Source organism: Tamandua tetradactyla, chromosome 2, assembly GCF_023851605.1.
Source record: "Tamandua tetradactyla isolate mTamTet1 chromosome 2, mTamTet1.pri, whole genome shotgun sequence".
NCBI lineage: Eukaryota > Metazoa > Chordata > Mammalia > Pilosa > Myrmecophagidae > Tamandua > Tamandua tetradactyla.
In genome coordinates, this window is record NC_135328.1 from 80863001 (window position 1) to 80888326 (window position 25326).

At 38.2% G+C, this 25326-nt stretch overlaps 1 protein-coding gene across 19 annotated transcripts in view; it reads left to right on the forward strand.

Annotated features, from left to right (window-relative positions):
* Positions 1-13903, forward strand: part of BNC2 (basonuclin zinc finger protein 2) — a 406556-nt gene extending 392653 nt beyond the window's left edge. For 15 of the 19 annotated variants that reach the window (XM_077148108.1, XM_077148096.1, XM_077148099.1 and 12 more), the window contains one exon: positions 11875-13903. In XM_077148108.1, the coding sequence (XP_077004223.1) occupies positions 11875-12535 (661 nt within the window). In that variant the 3' untranslated portion in view covers positions 12536-13903. Of the gene's footprint in view, positions 1-10295; positions 10327-11874 lie in introns of all 19 variants that reach the window. The other 4 variants (XM_077148113.1, XM_077148115.1, XM_077148114.1 and 1 more) reach the window with 3 other exon arrangements.
* Positions 13904-25326: the final 11423 nt, after the last annotated feature.

Consider the following 25326-nt stretch of genomic DNA (forward strand, 5'->3'; position numbering starts at 1 on the left):
ATGTGTGCATGTGAAATATACTCTGCGAAGAAAAAATTAAAAATAACTGGCCTGGAACTTACAACCTTTATAAAAGCAATTTTCTTACAGACAGCATTATGGACAAAATCAGCTGGGCTTAGTTTACCTTTGGTCTGACCTGCATTCTGAACCCCAGAAGAGCTGAGTGGCCATGGACAACCTTATTTAAGGGATTACAATCACATTTGGTTTTTATTCAGAAAAAAATAAACAAATACCGTCTGTTCTCTTCCCTAACATTATTTGTCCTTTGGTAATATGTTAAAATCCATTTATGTCTGTTTTAGTAATTTGCAATATAACGACTCCAACTAAAATGAGACACAGTATTAAGAAATTAGATGATCTACATAGAAAGAAGTATTTGCCTTTCTGCATTTCATTCTAAATGAACTTCACAATCCTTGTTCCTCTCTTCCTCTGAGAATAAGGGCCACTTCGAGAATAATTGCCAAGGTTTGTCTTAAATTTTATCAGAAAGGTAAGCACATGTGTTTGATCTTCTAGGTGTAAGAAGGTAATTCAGCCTCGTGAATAAATTTAAAAAACAAAATAATATTTGCTTAGGGTGATTTATAAATAAATATGAGGCAACCATTGGTGTCAGGTGTGAACTTTCTCTTTGATAACTAGTTAAATCAGTCCAGATTTAAACATGTAAACTTCTTGATCTGTATGGATTAAGACATCTGTGTTTGGTTTATTAAAACCTGCTGATGTCTCTAGAACTAAATTTGTTCCCATATAGGCCTCTGGGTAGCTGAATCTAAAAAGCATAGATATATATTTTTGCTTGTCTGATTACCTGACTTCCAGCCCTGTACAGGTGCCCTGGAATAAATTAACATGAGCTACCTCTGATGAGCCACTGCATACATTAACAACAGAGGTGAAGATGTGAAAACATGCTACCTACCTCCTGTTATCACCTTCTCAACATAGCAACATCCATTTTTTCCATCATTTCTTTACATCTGGAAACTTATAGAGATCTTTTTTAGAGAGAGCTTTTCAATAATTACACATGATTTCACCGGACAATAGCTCTAAGAAATGAGCCACTTAGCGCGAGTTCAACATAACTATTTAGTATATTTGCTTTAATATAATTAGCTGCCAAATACAGTGTATTAATACTCTTCAAGTCCAAGAAGAGAACATTTAAGGCATCAGCCATTTCATTTCTTGTATTTTTGCCAACGAAACCACAACTGTTTGTCTTCCAAAATTCTTTTATAAAGTGAAGTTATATAGGTCCTCTGACTTTTTCAACACTAAGCAACAGATTTTTCCCCCCTACTATTCTGTTTGGTTTCACAATAGAACCAGCAGATCAATAAGTCTTTTGCACTTATCTCCATTACTTTCTATCAAAAGCAAACAAAATAAATTCTCCTTCTGAGCAATGGCTAATTGTGCCCTCCTCAAGCAAAACTTTGGTAGTAAAATAAACTTCAGTGTCATTCCTGTCCCTGGGGTTCTTTTTATATACTGGGAGAAGAGCAGTGAGCAAAACAGTCTCCTTGTATCATGCAGAGAGACTCTGTCAAGCCTAAAGTGAGCCTCCAATCTTCCTAATGACTGCCTGCTGGCCCAGCTGGATGTAAGACAAGCTCATTTAAGCCTCTGCTGACCTTTCACTCCTCCACTACAAGAACTACGCCAGTTACTTCCTCTGTCTTCAAAACTGCGTACCAGATAGCCAGTGTGGCTCAATGGTAGACAAGGGACTTCCCGTTCATGATACAAAAAAGATATTTGCAAATTTCAGTTGATGGGAGTTAATATTAAATCTGTTGTGGCTAAATAACTTCCCTTGCAAGAACGTAATGTTTCTATATACTCCTTATTCTTATCTTTCCTAGAAAGGAACAAGCCATTACACTTGCTAGCATTGTCTAGAAAATTTGGGCAAGAATATCTATTAGAGCACAGGAGATATTTTCATGGTGGTGGTTCCTTTGAAAGGCCTGTCTTCTTGATTTCCACTTCTCTCTGGCCTGCCACCATCTGTTTGATCCTGATGGTCTTTATTAGTGAGAGTCTTTCTGATACATAATTACTCATTTCATTTTTGGAGGTAATGCCCTTTTCTTTTTAAAAACATAGGCCATTTTCTACCAGGAAGCTGGCTGGAAGACTGCATACATACATTACTAACATGTGCTTATATAAACCCAGGTAAGATTGGCTCTTTCTTAGGTGAAAGCCTTCTGCCAGCTCTCTCTAGCTCCAAGTGGTCATTTGTTGTCACGCTAAAAAGAGGATAGATTTCTTAACTGTTTAAATTGTATACAGAAGGTTGAGCTAAAAAAGCACTTTTTCTTTTTTTAAAGCCTTCTCAGAAACAATTGAATGTTTTTGAAATAAGACTCATACAAGCTTCACATAAATGAATGTGGCAGAATATAAAAGGAGTTTGCACTTGCCAAAAAATTGTAGTGTCATAAAAAGCAGAAATCTCAGTAACTCTGATTCTTAAGTGCCAGGATGTGTGTGTGCATGTGACAGAGCGAGGTGAGCAGGCTGAGACAGAGGGGAAAGAATACATGTTAGGAAAGGACAATTTTTCTTCAGTTATTTAACATAAAAACTACACTTTAAAAAAATACCTGCATTTTATGACCTAATGCAAGCTGCCTGAATTAAAACAGGAGTTGTAAATTCCTGCTAAAAAGCTGTTATGTCTAAAGTTTAGTGAGCTTAACTCCAGTACTTTATGGAGTTTATTACTTCTTTTATTAACTGGGGAAGGAGGGAATGTTACCCAATTCCAGTTTAATTCTTTTTCTCCCTTGCTCTAATTTTTACTTTACCTTAGAAAAGGGGGAAAAAAAAAAAAAGGCCATGTGCCTCCGATTGAACATATATTAAGTGGTGCCTCAGTTTTGTTGTGGCATATATCAATCTGAATTATGAGCAGCCATTCAAAAATATGCTAACATTCTAATCTAAATTTATCCACATTAATGTACATGTGTGTTTATTTATGGACACCCACATAAATAAGAAAATCAAAGGACAAGAGCTCCTTTAGTTGCCAGAGGGCATCTTCATCTTGAAAGGTGATATATGAACTTATTTTTTCATGTTGATGGGAAATAACAAGATTTTGTAAGTGAAAGGAGACAGATTTGGGCAATAAGAACAACATATCTTCCCAAGGAAGCCTCTTGGGTCTGATGGCCGGGGAGTCACTCTAACTTGGTTGCCTTTTTAGTTCACTTTGTCACCCGAGGGGCACTGGTGGGTCAGTCCGTTCACTAGTAATTGTGTTTTACAGACTTCTAAAGGAATTGGCTCAGTCAGTCCCAATTCAATAAAAGTGGAGAGCAAGAGAGAGAGCACTTTTGTTCTATTTTTTACTTGAAATTATTTCATTCAGCAGTCTGTCTTTTTTATTACCAGGACTTGACATTAGCACTCCAAGCTATATTAGCATCCATTTCAGCAGTTCAGTAATGGTATTAAAAAAACACTTAACTTCAACGGTGAATGGTTGTATGACAGTACCATAAAAATCCACATTAAAAAAAAAACTTATGTATTTGTCCCAGCAAATTATTTTTCACTTGTTTAACCACTTCAAAACTTTGTTCTCATGATGGGTATTCACGAGTTCCTTCTTGTTCTCTGAAGCTGCCGACAGTGGTGATCTGTCGATGAGGGAATTGGGAAAAGCAGGAAAGGAAATACAGTGGAGAGGGGGTAGGTAAAAATGCTGTTTACCCTGTAGTTAGATTACCTTCCATTTATCAGCAGAGGTAGGATTGGCAACCTCAGAGCACCCAAGGTGAAATTCTTGGATCTTCATGCATGCCTGGGATTTGATTTTGAACCCAACACTCTCCAAACTTGGGAGCAAAGCCTGACTACTTTGGCACCGTAGTACAATCATAACTGACTACATTAGGTTCTAAATTTTGATTAAACATTCAGTAATTAATCAATGGTAGACATGAAGCAGTTGGCAAGGTCCAGAGCTGCAGAATGTTTAAGACATAAAACATTACGAAGTAATTAGAATATGTTCCTTCAAGAGAAGGATTGCCTTCAATAAAGAGGTAAATGATAGCATCCTGTTTATTGTGGACGTAGGCAGCCAGAGCAATATGATAAACTGCTGGAGATACACATATCAGTAATCATCCACATTATTAGTGCCATTAATCATAATTCCAAAAATATGACAGCAGCAGCCAACTTTTTGACCAATTTTGCTTCTGCCTGTTGGCCATTATAACTTTGCTAATAGACTGCAGAGCTCCTGTGCGTGGCAGTTTGCATTGAGAATGGAAGGTTAATTACATTTGAGCTGCTGATTTCTTCTCTCCTTGGAAAAGGCTTAGCACTTTGACAATCCCAGGAGTTCACTGTTGTTAAACCAGTAGAAGTACTTTATTGAAATTTTCTTTGTTGGTCAGGAATGAGGAGATACTTCAAATGAGATATTAGCACCAGGCTGGGAGAGCCGCTATTGTTTCTTGCTCCAAAATGATCCTTGGGCAGCAAGATGAACTCACTTGTTTTTTTAGATCACTTTTCTCTCTCAATTTTCTCCGGTAAAGGGATTAGAAGTTCAGCACTATAAACTACCAGTGGTGATGCACTAAGAAATCGCACAGGATTGGGGATGGTCTCAGCATGTGAAAGGCGTAGAACTAGGAAGTTAGGGAGAGTGGTTCCCAACAAGGGGAGAAATAAGCATCTCTTTATTACAAAAGTCTGCTTCTCTGGCAACCCACTTGAATAAAAAGTAAAAACATCTTTATAACAAATATCGGAATGTTTCTAAAAAATCTGAGTGTTTAGTAACATAGCTCTATTGCTGGTTGATTCATTGAAGTTTTCATGTTTCAGCCCATAGTTTTGACATCATTCAACAAAAGACAGATTATGCTTATTCTTATTTGTTCAACAGAGAATTCTAGAAAAAGCCACAGCTAAATAATATTGATTCTCCTTGCAAGACACTGTCCCTCCTCGGGGAGCTTACATCTCTAATATCATCTTTTAATAAGATCATAAATTAACATTTTTAAGGATATAAAACATTTTTGAATGTTTATTCTAAGCAAGGATTTACTTTGAAAAAGACCTCCATGTTGCATGTATTAGAAAAGAATGCTCACTTTTAAAAAGGCAGAAAATTTTGAGTATGAAGGGAAAAATGCATTCCTATTATTTTGGAAATACATTTTCTAAACTGTTTATAAAGTCAGATTATAAAACGAGGAAAGAAAGACCTGAGGGTTAGTTCATGCTGGGTAAATATAAAACTCAAAATTATACCTCAGATTTGTTTTCACTAAATCCTTAAAAGATGCCAGAGCTCACGGTTTTGCTTTTCCTGGCCCAACATTAATAGTAAACTAAATTCCGTATGAGTTGCCTGATAGAGAAAATTTTCAGATGCTATGAAAACATAGTCCTATCCACATTGTAGTGCTCATCTCACATGACAGTACAACAGGTACCTACTGAATAATCAGCACCTTTGAGAAGCCTTGGTGTGTCAAATACCAACCACTCAGAAGTAAGATGGTTTGGGAGTGAGATTGTAGATATCAGTTCTGCACTTAACCTGAGCATCCAGCATACACATTTTCCATCTACCAATCTGCTTTCCCAAATGCCATCACTGCATTAACATTTTTTATGCATTCCACAGCAATGACAAATTGTTTTCTAACTGTAGCGCCAGATTTAGTATGCGAAATACACATTTGCCTCTGCCAGAAAACCAATAATTCTCACTAACGTCTTCAGAGTTACAACATTTATAAAGTTGCAAAGTGGAGTAAACAAACCATCTGTTTGGCTTTTCCATATATGTCATGCTTTCTTATTAGCATATTACGATTCATTTAGTAAACAAATTTGGTGATTTCGTTCACGTCAAAGTTAGATCCGAAGCTTGAAGATGATTAACATTCCAGGGACAGGCACATTAATACATTGCTTCCTCTGCAAAGTTAAATGGCTCCTCAGGAGAATCACCCCTTGTTGACAAGATGAGACTGTCAATTTTGTTTGCCTGCCACATTAGGGGCCGTAAGGGGATGGCAGGCTCTGAGAGAGTGGAGTCGTGTAGGCAGCATAATTCACTGTGAATTGAGAAAAGAAGTCTAATTCTGATAAATGGTCGACCCCAATACATCCTACCTGTTATTACAACAGACGTGCCGTATCTGTGCAGTAAATTAGCTAAACCCCTAAAGAGTTTGGTGTGGGAGCTTATCTTCAAGTGAATAATTTGAATGTAGAGGGAACTGAACTGTCTGCGTGACCAGTATGAATGATTTGTTTTATGTTGAAAGGGATTGAAGTGACTGAATTTCATATTTATAATTTGCAAGAATTTGCTTATCTTTTAGTTCTTGCACTTAAGACATATGCCTCTACTTTTTGGTTTTGTTGAATTTTGTTAACCAAAATTTTACGTTGAATTTTCTTCCCGAGCTTGTAGATGGTTTTTCAGATCTGGAGAGAATCTTAAAATAATAACCTATTGAACAACTAGTGGTTTTACAGAAATACATAGTGTCAAAAATGTCATTTAATTCACAATGCTGTAAGCATCCTACTACTAATAAACTGTAATACAAAAATTATGGGTGGCTAAGTGCAACACATAGTACCGTAGCAATCCAATAATCCAGACAGTTAGAGAAACTATGAGGGGCAGAGTTTTAATTTTTTATTCTGTGAATTTGGATAACGTGTAAGATCTGTTCAGGAGTATTGCTAAGTAAAAATCCCATAGTAGACTCAAATCTGGCATCTAGTCTTACCCAGACTGGATATAAGTGAATAAATTTAATAAATTAATATCTCTATACATGCATATGTACTATACATTTGCATACATGTGTATGGTATCTGCTGTGTATATATCACTGATCAGTGTGGGCCATATAATTTGAGAATTGGGTATGTGTGTGTGTTAAATGTCAGAGGCTGAACAAAATGATAAAAGCAGAAACTAACCCAAAATGGGAACTAAATTCCAAGGCACTGTAATTATATTTTGTTTCAATTCACTAAGCTGAGAATGGTTCAAAACTGATTAAGAATTAAGAGATGTTGGACTTTTGTAACCTATAGTTTGCTTCACTTTTCAGTTTCTGACTACCACTCTCTGATTTTATAATTTGATCATCACAATTTTTTCTTTTTTTCAAAATAAGTTTCATCTCTGCATCTCACAGCCAAATTATAGAATTTAAACACTTCTCCTTTAAAATAACTTTTTTTTTTCATTTTTATTTTTATGGATTCAACTGCTATGAAGTCAAACTGGGCATTTGGACAAGTGGGAAAGGGAGAGGCAGTTTAGAAAGAGCCCCAAATGGGTCTGTATCTCTAAAGGGCACTTGCATTCAATTGATGGCATTTGATGAATTTGATGTCTTCTGTGATTGCATGATGAAGCTTTTTTTTTTACTGAAGAGACAGAAAAGGATCAGTAGTTCATTTCAGTACAGTACTTTCACTCAGCATTTCAATGTTAGAAATAAGTTTGGTTTTACAACTCGCATCCAAAGCTTCGTTACTTTTTTTCTTTGAATGGTCATCTCAGTCTTCAGGAAGCATTGTTGTAAACTCGCAGTAGGAAAGGTGTACGAAAGAGTGCAGAGGTTCAGAGGAGACATTTATAATTCCAAACTGCCCCAAGTTATAGGACTTTTCCATGTCCTAATTATGTGATATCCCTTGGACTGCACTGGGATATTAATATAAGACCAGAATCACCCTTAGCTCTGTAGCCACAGCTTTTTTTTATATGCTTCTATTCTTCGTACCATAATCTTCCCTCTTGCAGTGTTTTTTTGTGTGTGTGTGAAAAGCTTCTTTAAGATTTATGCATATTATTTATGCATGAGTATATATATATATATATATAAAATCTTGATGCAAAGTATTCTACTTGGTCTTCAGGAGACACAGAATTGAATTAGATATAGTTTGTGTTATTTATTGTAAGTAACCATCTTGGGCTAAATTTTGAACCCCTATCTTAATGTCTGGTTTTTAAGACCAGAGCCTTACCTGTTCTGCTTACAAACTAATCTTCCCTCTCCACCTGAGGCATTCTTTTTTCTGTAAGAGGAAATTGCCTCTTCCCATAGTGGTATTGCCTACATGATCAAAGCAAGTCAAAACAAAAACTTTCATAATGTTTATGTTATTGTGAAGTACAAGAAGTTCTAATGCAGTCTTCTAGATTTGTATTAATGGTTCTACTTTCCTCTGTTCTGGAGATAAATTTTCAGGACTCTAAGACTATGTCTAGAAAAAGCACTGTTTATTTTAAAACCTAGTAGATCATCTCTATTCCTGGAGAACTCAAAATTGGTTCCTTTGTGGAATCCTTCTATGACCCAAAACATCTAGCTTGGTATTGCTTCCACTAATAGAGAGTCCTACTTTTATTTCCAGCACTCTCTAGCCTCCCTTCCATTTTGGAATCCTCTTCTCTCTATATCTATCAGTAGTGGGTCTGAGTCCTTTCTGTGCCTCTTCTAGCTTCCCTTTCTTTTCACCTCTTCAGTTTTGCTGAGCCAAATAAATTTGTAATATTCCTCAAATTGCTGTTAACCCCAGGTCTTTGTATCTCCTCATGAGAACAGTATTTTATGACAGCTAATGGTTTGGATTGGCTGACACAAGTATCTGACAATAGGTCTTTGTTAAAATCAAGTGCTGCCCTCTGTCCATTCTTTGGAGGCTGATTCCTAACCTCTTGTGCACAGAATCAAATCAGAACTCTCTAAAGAATTTCAGTCTTTCTTCTTTCTCTCCTTTTCTTGTTTTCCTTCTTCTCCATCTCGGTGATGCTATATGAAAATCTCCAAGTCAACTAGTATGAGAGTGAACCAGAAAACTTTTCACAGCTCATTCTTCCCATCCCCACTTCAAGTATTTTGCATATGGCATTTAAGACGATTATTAAACAAAAATGAAATAGATTAAGAAATGAACATAAAAGAATCAATTCTCTTGAACTGTGGTTGCATAATGGAAATCGACTACCATGAATGAACCCATGTACTGAAGTTATGAACAGCAGAGCTAATGCACTGCCATGAGTTCATCTTTATTATTGCATTACACCTGAATCAATTGATAAAGTAGCCTTTTTTTTTAAGCGAGGGATGGCACTTAATTGAATAAAAGTCAATGTAATTATATTAGCAAAGACCAACAGTACTGCTGACAGCGGAAAAGGGACACTGCTGAACAGAGTGCCAGAGCTGGTCTACACATTTCTGCACATCGTTTGTTTGACAGATATTGAAGGCTGGTACATCATCTAATTAGATTACAGATTTCTACTGCTGTAAGTGAGAAATGAAGAGAAACATCCCTTCCTGGTAACATATCAGTAGAGATGTGTAATTTCACAAGTCATTTTAGGGAAGATGTGTCCATCTGGGTGATCAGTGTGTCCTTTTGTCAATGTTAATTTATTCCTTATTCAGTGAGTCTTGATGTAACTGCTGTGTGTCTGGCTGCTGTTCTCTCAGCAGTGAACCTAGGAAGTGGTAACTGCAGATGTGTGAGAAGCAGCACGAAAGTTCTAGATTAGAGTCATCATAAAATGTGTGCTTGTGAAATTAAGAAAGGGGGGAGGGTGTTAAAAATAATAAACAAAGGGTAAGATTTCATGAGCTGCTTGTGGTTGGCAGATTGTTTTATCGATAGAGTAAACAGTACGTAGTGTAACTCTGTTTCCACATTCTTATAATAACTCTAGTGATATCATACCCACATGTCAGGATAAAGACTTCACAGTAGGCATTTCCTGCACTCTGCTTAGCAACGTGTGCTTGGAGTCATCTGCCATCTGACACCAAGGTAACAGGAAAAGACTGTGTCAGCGCAAGGGACCGTGGGGACAGCTTCTGTTTTCTCATTCACATATTCACACACTGCATGCATCTGTTTAGAACTCATTTATGGATGATGATGATGATGATGATGATACTGTGAATTTGGTTTGTCTTAATTTGATTTATGATTTTTGGATTATGCAGCTGATCTGAAAATCATCAAGACAACATATGAGATGATCACTTATGACAGAAAATGATTTTGTGATCAGAACATTTTAAATCCCTATTTTATTGTTTAAGTTATTTAAAAAAAACAGATGTCTAGAATGTGAATTTGTTTTCTCTCTCTCTCTCTCTCTCTTTCTCTCTCTCTCTCTCTTTCTCTCTCTCTGTCTCTCTGTCTCTCATTCTTGCTTTCTTTTGTGATCGATTTAGCAAAAGATTAGAAAGCTGATCTTATCACAAGGTAAGCTCAGCCTTCCTAAGTGCAGTGTGGGAGGGCTGCAGCGATCTGCCCCCTAAACCCTGAGTGCTATATAATGTGTTGTGTGGAAAGGTGGAGAGATCTTTCCTCCTTTCTTGTCTCTGTGGCACATACCTCTCACCCAGCTCTAGGAAATGCCTGCCATGCTTGTCACCAAACGGAGTAACTTATTTTGTCTTCCATACTTTTAAAATTATAATCAGGAGGTCTGTTGAACTTTACACTGGCTATTGAGGTTATTTTTATTATCACAATTATTCCTCCATGATGTACAGCTTCCATCATTATTGAGAAGCTAAATCTGTATATTTGTTCATGTGTTTATTTTTTGAAAGAGTAGCCTTCAATTTAGGTGCTTGTCCAACATGTGAGCCTTTGCAGGTGGAGAGAGGTATATGCCCAAGGGCACTTTAAAAATAAATAGGTGGGGGGAGGGATGTAAATACAAAGACAATGTTTTCAAATAGATAATAACACATCAGGCTTTGTAAATTATGACATCCTTATGGATGCCCTGGGACAAATTGTGTCTGTTTTTATACAAGCAACGCTCTCAGAGAAAAGAGGAAAAGTTTTGCTTGTCTAAGAAGTATGGGTTCCAATTTTAAAATAGAGGGGCCAGGTATTGTTGTGCTTGATTTTTTCTTTGTACATATTGTGCTTTAATTTTGTCCCTTTGGGTTTTTTTTTTTTTTTTTGGTTGTTGTTTAGTGTGTTTTTTTAAAGGGTGAGTGGGCTTTATTTTAAAAAATCAATTTCTGCCTTTCAGAATTAAATTTTAAAAGTCTGAACACAATGAAACCAATTTCAACACTAAAATGCAGTAGCTTCTGAAAATAAATATATTTTATTACTAGATTTAATAGATCCCAAAACATTCTGAGAAAAAAGAACTTACACTGTTAAAGACGATTCAACTGCTAATCAATGAAAGAAATTTTTTTCTACCTAAAACTTGAAATGTAAAAGGTTAAGGGGAAAGGTCCCATTATTCCATTATCTAGAACATTAACTTTTTAAAAGGGCACTTTTTATATATCTCTAAATAAAGGGTTTGGTTTTAGAAAAAAATGGTGTGGGGTTTTAGTTTGTTTTAAGTAAGTCTAGCCTTATTCAGTTTAGGCAAGCAGAAAATTTCCATTCTTTTATCCTGTTTAATATATATATTCTAGAATCTCTGCTAATTGACCTCTGTAGCTGACACTACTACGTAGTAATGCTAAAAGTACAGTCATTGAGAAAAAGGTACATGAGTTTGCATTCATCTTACCATTGAAAAATATTACTCTTCTATAAATTATTTTAGTGGAAAGTGCCCCTTATTGCACCACCACCCTCCCACCACCACCACCACTTACTCCCAAATTCTGAGGATGTGGGAAAATGTTTGCTTTTATAATGGTGTAATTAGCAATGAATGTGCTTATTTGATGCCTAGTGAAAGCTGAATCAATTTTAAAATGCTCTCCTTTTTCTCACCCCACCCCATTCCCTATCCACCTACCCCCCCCTTCCCTCTTGTTTTCCTAGACACAGTGCCAACATAAATCTGCATCGTAAACTGTTGACCAAAGAACTCGATGACATGGGCCTGGATTCATCACAGCCCTCCCTTAGCAAGGACCTCCGGGATGAATTTTTGGTGAAGATCTATGGTGCCCAGCACCCCATGGGGCTAGATGTCAGGGAAGATGCCTCCTCTCCCGCAGGGACTGAAGACTCCCACCTGAATGGATACGGGAGGGGCATGGCAGAGGACTACATGGTCCTTGACCTGAGCACCACCTCCAGCCTCCAGTCCAGCAGCAGCATCCATTCCTCCAGAGAATCTGACGCAGGCAGCGATGAGGGGATTCTCCTCGATGACCTTGATGGGGCCAGTGACAGTGGAGAGTCAGCACACAAGGTCGAAGCCCCTGCCCTCCCTGGCAGCCTAGGGGCTGAAGTTTCAGGGTCTCTTATGTTCAACAGCTTGTCCGGGAGCAATGGTGGGATCATGTGCAACATTTGCCACAAAATGTACAGCAACAAGGGGACCCTGAGAGTGCACTACAAAACTGTGCATTTACGAGAAATGCACAAGTGCAAAGTCCCAGGTTGCAATATGATGTTTTCCTCTGTGCGAAGCCGAAATCGGCATAGTCAGAACCCTAATCTCCACAAAAACATTCCCTTTACTTCTGTAGATTAGTCTCAGAATGGACACTACAAATGCCAGCTCTCACCGATGGCCTACATATTTGAACTGCCATAGTCAGTGTGTGTTGGTGTACTTTCGTGTGCGTGTAGGTGTATACACGTGTATGTTTCTATGTGTACACATACACACACACTTTCTTTTCTTTAGATAAAAATGAAACACTAGGTGCTTTTAAATTTTTTTCTTTTCCTTTGTAGATTTGGAAAAGGGGTGGGATCTTTAATTTGGGGGTGAAAACAGAGCACCCCTTGAGACACATACACATACACACACACACACACACACACACACACACACATAATCCTGCAACTATGCCCAATTTTGACAGAATAATTCTTGGTCATCTCCAAAGAGACAGATTGTTATACCCATAACTGTTGCCTGCAAAAAATAAGAGGGGGGAGAAAAAGGAGAAAGAAACAAAAAAGGAACTTCTTATAGTTGTCTTTTGTGAACTTTTAAGGTTTTGAGAGAATCTTCAATTAAAGCATGGCAGATTCACCTGTAAATAGTTAGCCTTGAGAGGCCAATGATGTAAAACAATTGTATTGATGGTTGTTAAACTCTTTTGTTTAATTTTTACAGTTACATCCAGCTGTTAGATATGCAGGAAAAAAAAATAGTTTGCTGGCTAGCTCTACTCATTTATGTTAGCATTAATGCACACTTTTTTTTTTTTATAAAAAAGAAAACCATGGTCTTGTTTTTACTACCTGCTAGATATAGTGATAAAAAGGTGCTGGCATGCTTTACAGCACAGATCTGATTTTTTAAAATGTCCTGTACTATTAGTAAATCCAGTCATGCACTTTTTTTCATACACTACAAGGGGATGTGTAATATCCATGCTTCTTTTTTTATTCTTAAACTATTGCCATACTTCAGTAAGTGTCTTTTTAAAAAAAATTCACTTGTATAAAAAAGGTCTGGTCAGTATAGGGCACAAATGCCAAACAAGAGTATTAGTGTTAACACAAAACTGCCAACTTTGCACAAGTTTCCAGAAAAGAAAATACAATTAGTCACTCAACATAACCACAGGCCAATTTGTTGGCCACCAGAAAACCGCTTAAAAAAAAAACACTTGGTGATTGTTTCAAGCGCCGAATGTTATTAGAATCAACACTGCATCCTTCTTGCTTATATGTTAAGTTACTTAAAAGGAAAACAAAATTATGTGGTGTGAAACAGCCAAGGCATTTATTCTTTAGAGGCAGGATAATATTTCAGGATACAAAAGCCCAAGTTACTCACTATGGAACAAAGATGAATACAGTAAAAGAGTTGAACTCTCATTTCCAAAGACCTATCCCTTATACTTTAAAAAGAAAGAAAAAGTCTGAATTGGGTTGGTCTGTTGTATAGTTTGTGGCAAGTTCTGCAGTAGTACTATGATTCAGACCTGTTTGATAGACAAAATCAAAAGACATTTAACAGCAGCAGTACTTGGAAGCTTTGAAAACATATGCTGAACTTGAATTGAGCAGCACTCCTTTCTGAAAAGCCAGAAGGGGGTTTAAAATAGGATCTCTCACTGTTGAGTGTTTTGTGTTTCCCCACATGATTTGTCGGAGAGAAATGAAAGCAAGCCTGAAACCAAGCAATTGAGGGCGGGGTGGTTGGGGGACTATTCTCCCAACCTTTTGTTTTGTTTTGTTTTGTTTCCGATGTTTACACATGTTGCCTGAGCTGGTAAACCACATCGACAGCCTCAGTTACCACAACATACTGACTAAATGATATTTACTCAAGTTCAGTCCGTCTGCAGCCAAAACCATTAGGGTGTGCACTGCAGACTGTGTTTTGTTGTCTTTTTTTCTTTTTCTGTGTGGAGGGAAAAAAGATAAATGAGGAATATTTCGTCAAACAGTACACGATAATTTAAAGAGAATGTATTTCTTTTCTGCATTTAATGGCCTCAAACATTTCTCTCAGTCTAAAAGTTTGAAATGCCCCTTTGTTTTAACTTTTCATGTTTCCATTTTTCATATGTTTTGTAATTATTTTTTCTATGTTCACATCAGCATTCACTTCCGTTAAATTTGCCAAAGGAAACTGTTAATATGTTTCTGTTGTTATTATTATTCCTGCAGGATTTATTGTACCTCACAGTATTTATTGTTTCCAAAAATAAGCATCATTAGTTGGGGATTCAGTATTTTTATGCTTGTGGAAATTTCAGAAACAGTATATTCTGAAAGATAAGCTAGATTTGTCTAGGAGCTCTATCTTTCCATCTCCTTCAGTGGATGCTATGGGGTTCATTTGATTCTCCTTTGTGCCACAGTTAGAAAAGACCAAAAGTATTTGCAGTACAAAAGAAACTATCAAACACTATGTCTGTTAAATGACAAATGTTTACGGTAAAAAGCTGAGGAATTCGTAATAACCGTTTTTGTTTTCTTGTACCTTTGAATCCCCCAAAGTCTTAATTGCTTTATTTTGGTGTTGTGTTAAATTGAATAGATAGAGATGTTTTCCTTTGTTTTATACCATATATGACTCTGTACAGTATGTTTGTGAAAGACTGAACTAGAATAATGAAAGTTTGTTTGCAAACATTTTGGTCCTCAGCATTCTCTGTACTGCGCTGTTGCCCCATTATTGCCAAACAGATGGAAAACTATTTTTAGGATCCCAACAAAGATTGTAGAAACACTGGCTTTGGGGAATCGGCGTAGAATAAAATAAATTACACTTTGTTTTATTAAAATAGAAACATTTTTATTTCAACAATTTTTCAAAGTTATACTCTGGGTTGAGATATTATAACTCATCTCATACAAAATCAGTGTTTAGTCTGTTTAATTTAATGTCAAGTAAAAGGTCAAATAGCCCTAGCAAGTGAATTTCATAGCTGTCAGCAGGTCACATCAGCAAATGAATCAGGCTTAGAACAAATATGTTTGTTACTTGCCACAAACCTGGCTAATGTGCATGGCCGTTTAGAAGAATTTCAGATGATGTGTTGAGATTCTACAAGTAAAATTTCCCTTGCTCCAAAACATGTTCACCTATGTTTTGCCAGAAAAATGGCAACAAGTCCTGGACAACTGGCAATTTTGAAGCATTTCCCTTATTACTACCATACTTTTGTGTGTCTCCAGTGCCCAGCTGTTATGGTGGCCTTCTAAGTGGGTAATAACATTTTCCAATATAAAGTCTATTTGCTTAGCAGGGGAAGGGGAGAGTGGAAGGAGATAGTATATAAAACATAAAATCACAAAATGTACAATTCCTCTTGTTTCAAAGTGTCGCTTATTCTCAGATATGTGTCTGAGTGTAGGGTTTTGACTTAAGTATAATTCTAGTTAACATGGTGATCCCAAGTCTTGCTTACTAACTGGGAGGATAAAAGCATCAGCATTTTCATTGCTGAGCCCTACATTTTTGCTCATTCCTACTTAGCTGTTTTTTCATAGGAGTTTCCTATTTTTAAACATTTTCCCTCTAGTTGCATTCATTCTATGTTGGAAAATGAATAATGATACAGATTTTCTTTGAAGTAGCTTTTACCCCATTTGATTGATTTTAACAAAAGTTTTATTACAGGTACCAAATTAGAAAGTATTATTAATGTGCATGTTCACTAGCAGTGTTAAAACTTACTGTTTTGATCATTTTACGCTATGGTTTTGTAAATATCAGAAGGACCCCAGTCTATGTTCAGGAATATCTGCATGCTACAGAGGGGGCCAAAAGGGCATCAGAAAAAGGATAGATAAGTAATTTGATTTTTAAAATGTGATTAAAAGCTTCACATTCTTCTGTTATTAATTGTAGTTAAGTTAACTTAATGTAATACATTCCAGCTCTTTGTCCAGCTGCCCTGTTTTCAGCCTGAAACCTTTTGATGTTTTAAAGGTGTTAATGTTTTCCTTTTCAAGAACATGATATATATCTTTTTTGGAAGCATTTTTAGCACAATGGTATCAGTGTGCTTGTAGTGTAATGTCATGAATTTCCAGACCTCTCCAGCAACTGAACGGGTTAACAGCCTCATTAGTTTAGACAATGCTCTAAAAAAAGACTTTGAATATATCAAAAATGGGCTGTTCCAGAGGCATTCTCATTTTACTCAAGAGAAACCATGCACTTGGTTCCTATCAAATGAACTATGACCTCTACCCCCCCTTCCTCCATACATGCCAGATGTGTGCCAAGCAAATGAGAATAGGGGCCCTTGACAATTAAAACATAAATAAGCCCATAACCAGATGGAGGTGGTGATGCCACTAACTGCTGGCTTCTTGACCTGAGCAGTTCAAACTTGTATTTGGCCTGTTAGCATTATGTTAGTTTGACTGAGAGTAAATAAAATTCAACTGTAATAGGTCACGCTACATCTGCTATTATAGAGAGACAAATCATCCAGAAAAACTTTCTCTTATCCTCCAGACACACCTCTTAAGAGCTTCTTTAAAAAGTTATGAGAAACAAATTTTTTTTTGTTTTAAAGAAACCCTCCCCAAATTATATTTAAATTAGGTCATTTTACTTATCCCATTTGTTCTTTGCTTTTCAGTAGGAAAAAACACACAGTCTTCTTAAAGGAATTAAATGAGTGGGGGCCATAAAATGCAGGTGCCAAAAAGCCTGTAGGGATCCCAGTGTGCCCATCAGAACAGTAAGTGATACCAAGTCTAGGGATGGAACCTGCCCTGCTTTGGGGGTAGCTAGAGAAGAAAATAGTTTATACAACAAAGTGTTTGCTGAAGAGTTAAGTCTGGTACAACACTGCCTAGCCATGGGTGAGAGCTTATAGGTGCGGTCCTGCAGACGTCCCCAGGACAAGGTGAGTCACTGTGCACCTGGTTGAGGAAGGGAGGAGGGAAGCAGGGACAACTGCATGGAACAGCCCAAGTTTCTTAGGGGTCAGGAGAGCCAGCTAGGGCAGTCATTGGCTTTTTGATATTTGCATAATTTTTGTGTAGGTTTATTTTGTGGGTTTTTTTATTATTATTATTATTAGGTTAGTGGGAAGTAATGCTGGAGTTCCTTAGGGAGCAAAAAGATGCAAGGGTCACTTAGGTTATAGAAAAAGTCAAACGTAACTGTTCATGAAGAGGAATTGGAAGTGAGTGGCAGCCAGCCTGGATCTGTCTTTCCTCCATCGTTAACTTGTCACTGTAGCAACGCAACAAGCCATGGTTGTCATCCCACTTGGCTTAAGGTCTCCTGCTCAGAAAGTGATCTCTTCATTTACCTTCCTACAAGATGTAAAAGTAACGTTTGTATTTTCATATCTTAACTCATAGCTAAACCCTGTGGTGGTGGTCTTGCTCATGTTAGTATAAGACCCCATATCTGATCTGTCCCAGACTCTCATTTTCATATATCCTGTAGTTGGGAGAGTTGTTCACCATAAATGATAATTTTCAATCATTGGGTAAAGCCAGCTGTAAAATTGGCTAGTGAATTATCTGTCATCACTCTTGCCCAAATACCTTTCCTTTCCTGTCTTTCCATCATCATATTTCCCACATCTTGCAAAAAAAATGATTCTTATGGTCAGCAATAACTGGACATCAAATTCTATCTTTTCGGCATTTTTTGCAAAATCCAAATGCTTTAATAACGGGGTTAAAAACCTAAGCACTTTTACAAGTATCCTGAATTGGATCAGCATTATTGTTCATTATGATTCCATATATATTTTTAAAGCAACATGCTATAGTAGTCATAAAACTATCTTTATTCTCCTCCAAAGTGTGTTGTAAATTCATTTGACCTTTACTGCAAAAAAAAAAAAATGTTCTTTTTTATATAGAGTTTCAAGACAAGGCTCAGTTTGAAACAAATAGTGGACCATTACAAAAGAGGAAGGGAAAAAAACAGGGCTGAGCAGTGAGAAGCTTCAGTTCAATTTCACCTCATATCTTTCTAATAACTTACTTGTCACTTTATTACCTTCCAGTAATGTGAACGCTGCTGACAAGACTGTCACACTAACAGCAGACAACACCCTCTCTGCTTCAGCCCCAGCTCTCCTGGCTACTTATTGCCCTGGCCCTGAAGGGACACAAACTAATAGTGTGCTTTCCAGTTCAGCACTTGGCCATCAAATATAAAAGGATGCGTAATTGCCTGTTTATCCCTTGTGAAGGGGAAATTGAGTACAAAGGAGAGGCTTTCCTTTCCAGTTCCCTCATGTGGGAGCACATCACAGTCAGGCTCTCTCATTCATTCCTGCCCGTCTCCTCCCAACACAAACACACAGGCTTTGGGAAGCCCAAGGCTACCTCTAGGTGCCCTCCACATCTACTAACTCGGAAGTTACAGGAAGATTTTGTAAAGGATCAGTAGAGAGATACTGTCTTATGACAGCATTCTTGGTCTGCTTGTTTTGAAACCTAAATATTGCAATTCCATGATTATCTGTTTGGAGAGTTCTAGGTGTGGCTCAAAGCAAAATTTCTTGCAAATCAGTGACATGAGTAGAGTAGATTGCTCCATATTCATATGGAAAGGATTCAAATATTTTTCTCCCCCTTCAAAAGGTGCATATGTTATGAACAAATTAGTTGCATACAGTGGAAAAACAAAGAAGGAAACTTAAAAAAAAATGTTGGCCTCCAACCACTGGTCTAAAGGTACACTTGTATCTTTCAATAGCAACCTCAAATCCATAGCATAACATCACAGATTAACCTTCATTTTGTTAATCTGGAATGACAGTTTGAAAAAAAAAAAACAAAAACTAAAGGGGGTAGATTTTTAGCTTTAATCATTCAAACGGGGATTACCTTCTCCTTAAAGGTAAATTCTGTTTTCCAGATTCTTCACTTTGTGAGAATTTTGGCAAGTCCAAGTACAGTGAGCTTTGTTAAATTGAGTAACGGGACCAAAGGTACAAAAGCAAACACATGAAAATGGTGTGTTCCAAAATATCTTGAACCCAAATACTGTGTAGGTATTAACTACTATTCTTGTCTATTGAACTACTTACTAAGTGGTGGCTGGAAAAGCGGCGGCTGGTGCCTGCGTGAAGCGGGGGCCCGACCTGGGCAGGCTCTGTAAGGAGCACAGCGACTCCGGGCGTCCTCCTGCCAGCAGCAGAGAAAACAGCCAGCCTCCTACCAGCAGTCACATTCCAAAATAGGATATTTACCAATAAAAAGACGTGCAGGTGTCATCTTTGTGAACATTTGGAAGGAGAGTAAAATCAGATTTAGGGCCAGAAAACTTGGTAAGTCTGTGTTGACAAACCTGTGCTAAATAATTTCATTTCCCAGTCCAAGGGATGGGAAGAAAAGCACTTTGAGAAAGGACTTTTGGGTCAGAGAAGAGGCAGTTACTTGTTTTGATTTTTTTAAAGGTCCCCAATATAGGTGTATTATAATCATTTATCAGGCATCTTAATAGAATCTTAAATTAATTAAAAATTCAGTTGCCAAAATCACGCTGGTTCTGTTAGCTGGTAGTAGTTTTATCCCCTTACCTCTAAATAACAGGGATGCTTAAGGATATTTGTAATGTCTTAATGCTCTTTTTAACTTTTTTAAAGGAAACTTTGAAAAGAATAAGAGCAGCAAAATGTATATTAACAAAAATGGCAAGAAGTAGAGTCTACAAATATATTTCTTGAAAAAAGACAGTATCTCAGTGATGTAGTAAGATTTTATAAGGCTTCCTGTTGCCAAATGTGATGTTGAGATAATGCACAGTTAAGATGGCAAACCCATCAAATATTAAGCAGCTCTGCCCACTTCTGTTATGGAATGCAAGGACTGAGATGGTGACTCTGGGGAGGCCCTGGGAGGGCTCTGCTCATCTGGCCCTGGAAATGATTTCCAGAAGCAGGGAGACCTCTTGGTAGTTGCCTTGCAAGGTGCACTGATCTGGCACTGTTTCCACGGGAGCCTCTGCCTGCTTTTTCCATCCTAGGAGACAAAGCATCCCCCAACCCAGCTGTGAATCCGGGCCCTAGCCATGAGAAACATCAGTTCAAGACCCAATGCTCTCAGACTCCCAAACAATGTGCTGAGTTAATAGAGGTACTTGAGATGTAGAAACTGAGGCTCATTGTTTTTTTTCATCTACTACTCAATTTGAAGCATTTTTGCGTGTCTTTGGGCATTGCTCTCACTGCATATCTTGCTCTCCCAGCTAATTTTCCCGTCATCTTTCTCACTGGCCTTTTGCTGTTCTTCTGATCTTATCTCCCGCTTCCCCATACGCCCAAAAAATCTTTTTGGAAACAAGATGGTAGAATACTCCCTCCTTCATCCAGGTTTTGACAGCTTTGGAAATGTGTGTTTTCTACCCTGTCCAGAGTTTACATACATGAATAAATGAATGGAATATTCTCGTATTATAAATAACCTGATACGACTATCTAAAATTCCTAATGCATGGTGCACTTGCTTTCTTGTGCAAACTTTGGTTCAACTGCCTTGCAAGGAAACGATACCATTTTCTTTCCAGTGCCGGTATGCAAAGTGCAGAAAAGGAGGTAGGGAAGTTGAGAAACTTAGGTCAGAGGTCATTTGGGTCTTTGCATGTTCATTTCATGCAGCAGTATGGAGATGATTGATCAGGAATGAAATCTGGGGTTCCAAAGCAAGGAAAATGTCCATCCTGTCTGGTTTATCTTAAGAAGCCCTTCTATTCTGCTTGTTTTACGATGGGAGCAGGTTAGAGGCATGGGAAAGAAATCTCTTTTTTTCCTTACTGCTGATCGTTGAACAGTCCTCTTAGAACGATCAACAGCCTCACGTATTTGGGAGAAAACATCTTTCTAACTTACCCCAAACCCATTGGTGTGTCTCAATAACAAAAACATTTGACTCAACTTGCATTTTTGACAGCAAGAGTGGCCAAAGGGAATAGAAATATCTTGAGAGAAAGGAGTTTTCACCAAGATATGTCTTTTCCTTCCCCAAGAATTTGGGGGTTTTTAGCCTTTTTGTTTATATTGTCTTCTTCAACAGACCAGTCTCTTCCTCTAAGATGTTGCAGAACCAAAGTCTGTACTACAAAAGGTAGCTGCATCAAGAGACAGGAATAGCTTGCATCACCCTGACCTAACAATCATAGCATCAGTAGCCTCATAAATACTGTACGTACCTTAAAAAAGGGTTCTGATCTTTTGTTTTGCTTTTTGGTCTGTTTTTATTCGTAGTCTAAGGGAATTAAAAATTTTTATTTGCTATTTCCGTTGTTGTATTTTCTGTACTATAACCGTCTACAGTATGTCTTTTGCATAAAATGCATAAGGGTTTGGGGATGTAAATGGAATTCTATTCATATTTTGTCCAAATACCTCTTGTAATTTGTATCAAAATTCTTGTACAATTTTTATATTAAAGATTTATCAGTCACTGATCTCTTGTTGCCTTCTTGATTTGAAGAAAGGTCTACAAATTCAAATCAAGCCTTACAAAATACACCTAGTATCACATCAGCTCTCAAGGTAATTCACTCTATTTAAGCACATATGCTGGATAACTCAGAACCAATCTCCTGTAATACCAGGAGTGAATCCTGGTATTATTTAATAGACTTCTTAGTAAGATGAATCTCATCTCTCACTGAGATGGGAAAGCCAGGTCAGAGCTACAGGGATCCCGGCAGGTCCCAATGGAGCACAGCCAGCATGTCTTGCTATTTTTCCTCTCAGAGGCGATCCCTTTGGGCCTGCCTTTTCTGTGTCTCTCCAGAATGCCTTTGCCCCAAAGCCTCTGCCCCTGCTCTTTTGAGGAAAGGAAGACCAAGGGAAGAACTTAGGTGCCTTTTCACCTTAGCTTTCTGCAAACACATTTTTTTCCTGCCCCCACCCTTTCAAATTTGTGAACCAGAGCCAAGAGGATGATGACTGTATTTTTTCAGACTAAATGCTGGTGTTTCAGTTTATATTCTCTTGGCTGTGGTTTTCTGCAGATTGTGCTTGTTAGAATCTGGAAATAAAACGAGCAGATGGAAAGATGTCATAATCGGCAACGTTTCCTCCCGCTATTTGCTGCTTGAGGGACAATGGAAGAAGCACGTAGAAGGTGCTTTTGACTCAGCATTGCTTAATAGTAAGTACACCAACTTCCTAAATCAATCCTAGTTAAAAGTTTAGGCTAACCCAGACTGTAACTTTTGCTGGATTCTCCCCTCCAGTACTTTCTGTTATCAATCTCTAAAGCCAGGTTTATCAAGTCTTCACTGCTTGCATCACCCACTTCTCCAATTTCCTCCGCCTATAACCCTGGGATGAGAGTTACCCCGACTCTAGCAGCCCGGTTCCCCCAGCCTTCTGGCCAGCAAGGGCTGGATGCTCCGGCTGCCTGCAGAGCCACAGTGAGGAGCTGTCCAGCTTCAACACCACTGAGGCAGGGGCGCTCCCAAGGCAGCAGGGGTGTGGGCCACCAGGCCGGGAGCACCCAAGAAGGATGTCTGGGCGAGGGTGAAGAAATGAAAGGTTAAACAAAGTTGGGGGAGTCAACCTCTTGAGGCACGCAGTTATTAAATGTCACAGATGTGTTAACTCACTCCTGTAGGGAATCCAAGCGTAATTATGATCTTTTCATGTGTCATAACACGTCTGTAATTGGCAAGAATTTTCCCTCAAACAGCTCCTTCTCCTTTTTGTAAAAAAAGTTATTTTAAATGGTATTAAATGGTGGAAATCCTCTTGTTTAGTGAAAAGGCACCCATGAAGACAGGTCTCAGCACAAAACTGATCAAAACTACCTGGGCTGTGGCCTGTCTCTCTCCTGAGCCACCGGAGGACTTGCTGTCTGCGTGGCTGCCCGTGTCAGTTGGCAATATGATGGTAGATTAAGTGCTACTAATTAAATAAAGCTGCTCTGAGGATGAAGCTGACCTATCAATGAAAACCAGAAAGGATAGCATTGGTGGGGCTTGGGGAGGGACGGCTGAGAATATTGAATTGCCTGAAGTAACATGGGGTTGGGGGGACCCATCGATCCTCGGGAAGGCGCAGTTATTTTTAGTCAGCTGACTCTCAGGCACCCAATCATTACCCATATTCATCAGAGACGTATAATGAACAGAAGTATTGATTAGCAGGAGTAGCTGAAGAGATTTCCCAACAGTGCTAGTTCACATTGATAGGTCTCCAATGGGAATTCAGGCCAGTGCAGCCCTGGAACATAACTTATTATGTTCTAGGTCCTCCCATTGATTTTACTTGGGGGTGGGAGGGACAGCGTTGCACACAGAGGTGCTCTCTTGACCTTTCTCTGAAAACCTTCCTTGGGGAAAACAAAAAAGCAACAACAACCCTCTGCAACAGTCAACAAGTACACAACCCTGCACTAAGTTTTCTGCTTCTATCCAGGCTGGCTGTCCTACCTCCTCTCTGATGGCTGTGTGTGTTATCGTAATTTACAGATATTTGCTTGAAGCTGGGACATGCCAGTCAGAGCGCAGAGCCATCAGGCATATGAAGCCTTTCCTCCCCTAAAGATCAACATATGGCTTCGGGAAATTATCGTGTTAGGCTAATTGCACCAAGTTGGCATGGTAGTAACATAATGAGTCCCGGTTTTCGCATGCTGACCCCAAACCCATTGGTGCCAGCGCATAGTAACTTTCCAAGCATTTTGCCTCGTGGCAGGAATCCTCATTGAGCTGCTGTTTGCAAAAGGCATTTGGTTGTATTTCTAGCATGTGCCCTGAACCTGCACTGCCGGGTTCTAACAGTAGGAGGAAATGTGCTGTGCTGCTCAGAGGCACTCATCCTTCCAGAAAACTAGTGGTGACCAACATGCCATAGCCACCAGAAGCCAGGTGATGGTGATGGCACCATGCTGCTTAAAATGCTGATAAGTAACTAGAACTATTAAACCCAGGGAGAAAAAAATAAAGGAACAAGACAAGAATGTCTGTAAAAAAAATAATAAAGCACAAATGCATCATTAGAAACCTTCACAAAGTAAAACTGTCTGTCATGCACACTGGATGTTCGTGACACTCCACTTGTATGTTAATGAAATGCTGCAGAAATTGCGGTTCTCCCCTTAATCACTAAAGCAAGAGGGAATGTTCCCTGTATTTGTCTCCTCTTACCTGAGCTCAGGGTTTTGATGATGTTTAATTTTATTTGCCTCAGGTTGTCATCACCAATCTGCCTTAATTTATCTTACCTTACTCAGCAGATGTTTCCATCTTCAAGTGCAATCTCTCTCTTCAAGTTTGGGACTTCCACCTTCAGCCTTTTCTTTCCCCTTCTTTACTCTCTCTGCCATAATGTTCAATTTCTGTTTTCTTGGCTGGTACCTTTTTTTTTTTTTTTAAATCAGTTCAATATATCTTGATCCTCTGAGGTTAGACTGTACATTGAATTCTTTCCAAATCTAAGAGCTTATAGGAAAAAGTATGAAGGACTTCAGTAATTTTAAGTCCAGAGTTCTGCACATTGTGTAGCATCTTCAAGTTATTGGACTGCTCCAAAAAAAAATAGTCATAAGCAATCGAATTTGGAGGTTATCAGGGTTCTGGTCATGTGCTGTGCGAGGCGATTTAAAATTATTAGGCACTTCCAAGTTTTTAGAAAGATTCATTTTTACAAATATAAATGCTATTAGCAATTCAAAGCACTCTCATAATTCTGCATTTTTATTCTTTCCCATGATCTCAATTTTTATTATTATTTTTTAAAGTGGAGCATTTCCTTTCAAGGTTTCACAAAGTCATTTGCAGGCTGAAAACAAGACACTTATTTGATTATTTTCAGATGTCCCATCAGTTGGTCTTCAGCAGAAACTAATCCTGCAAGATGTTATGCTTTAATGCTTTCTTGTTCTTTCAAAAACCACAAACCTGTGTGT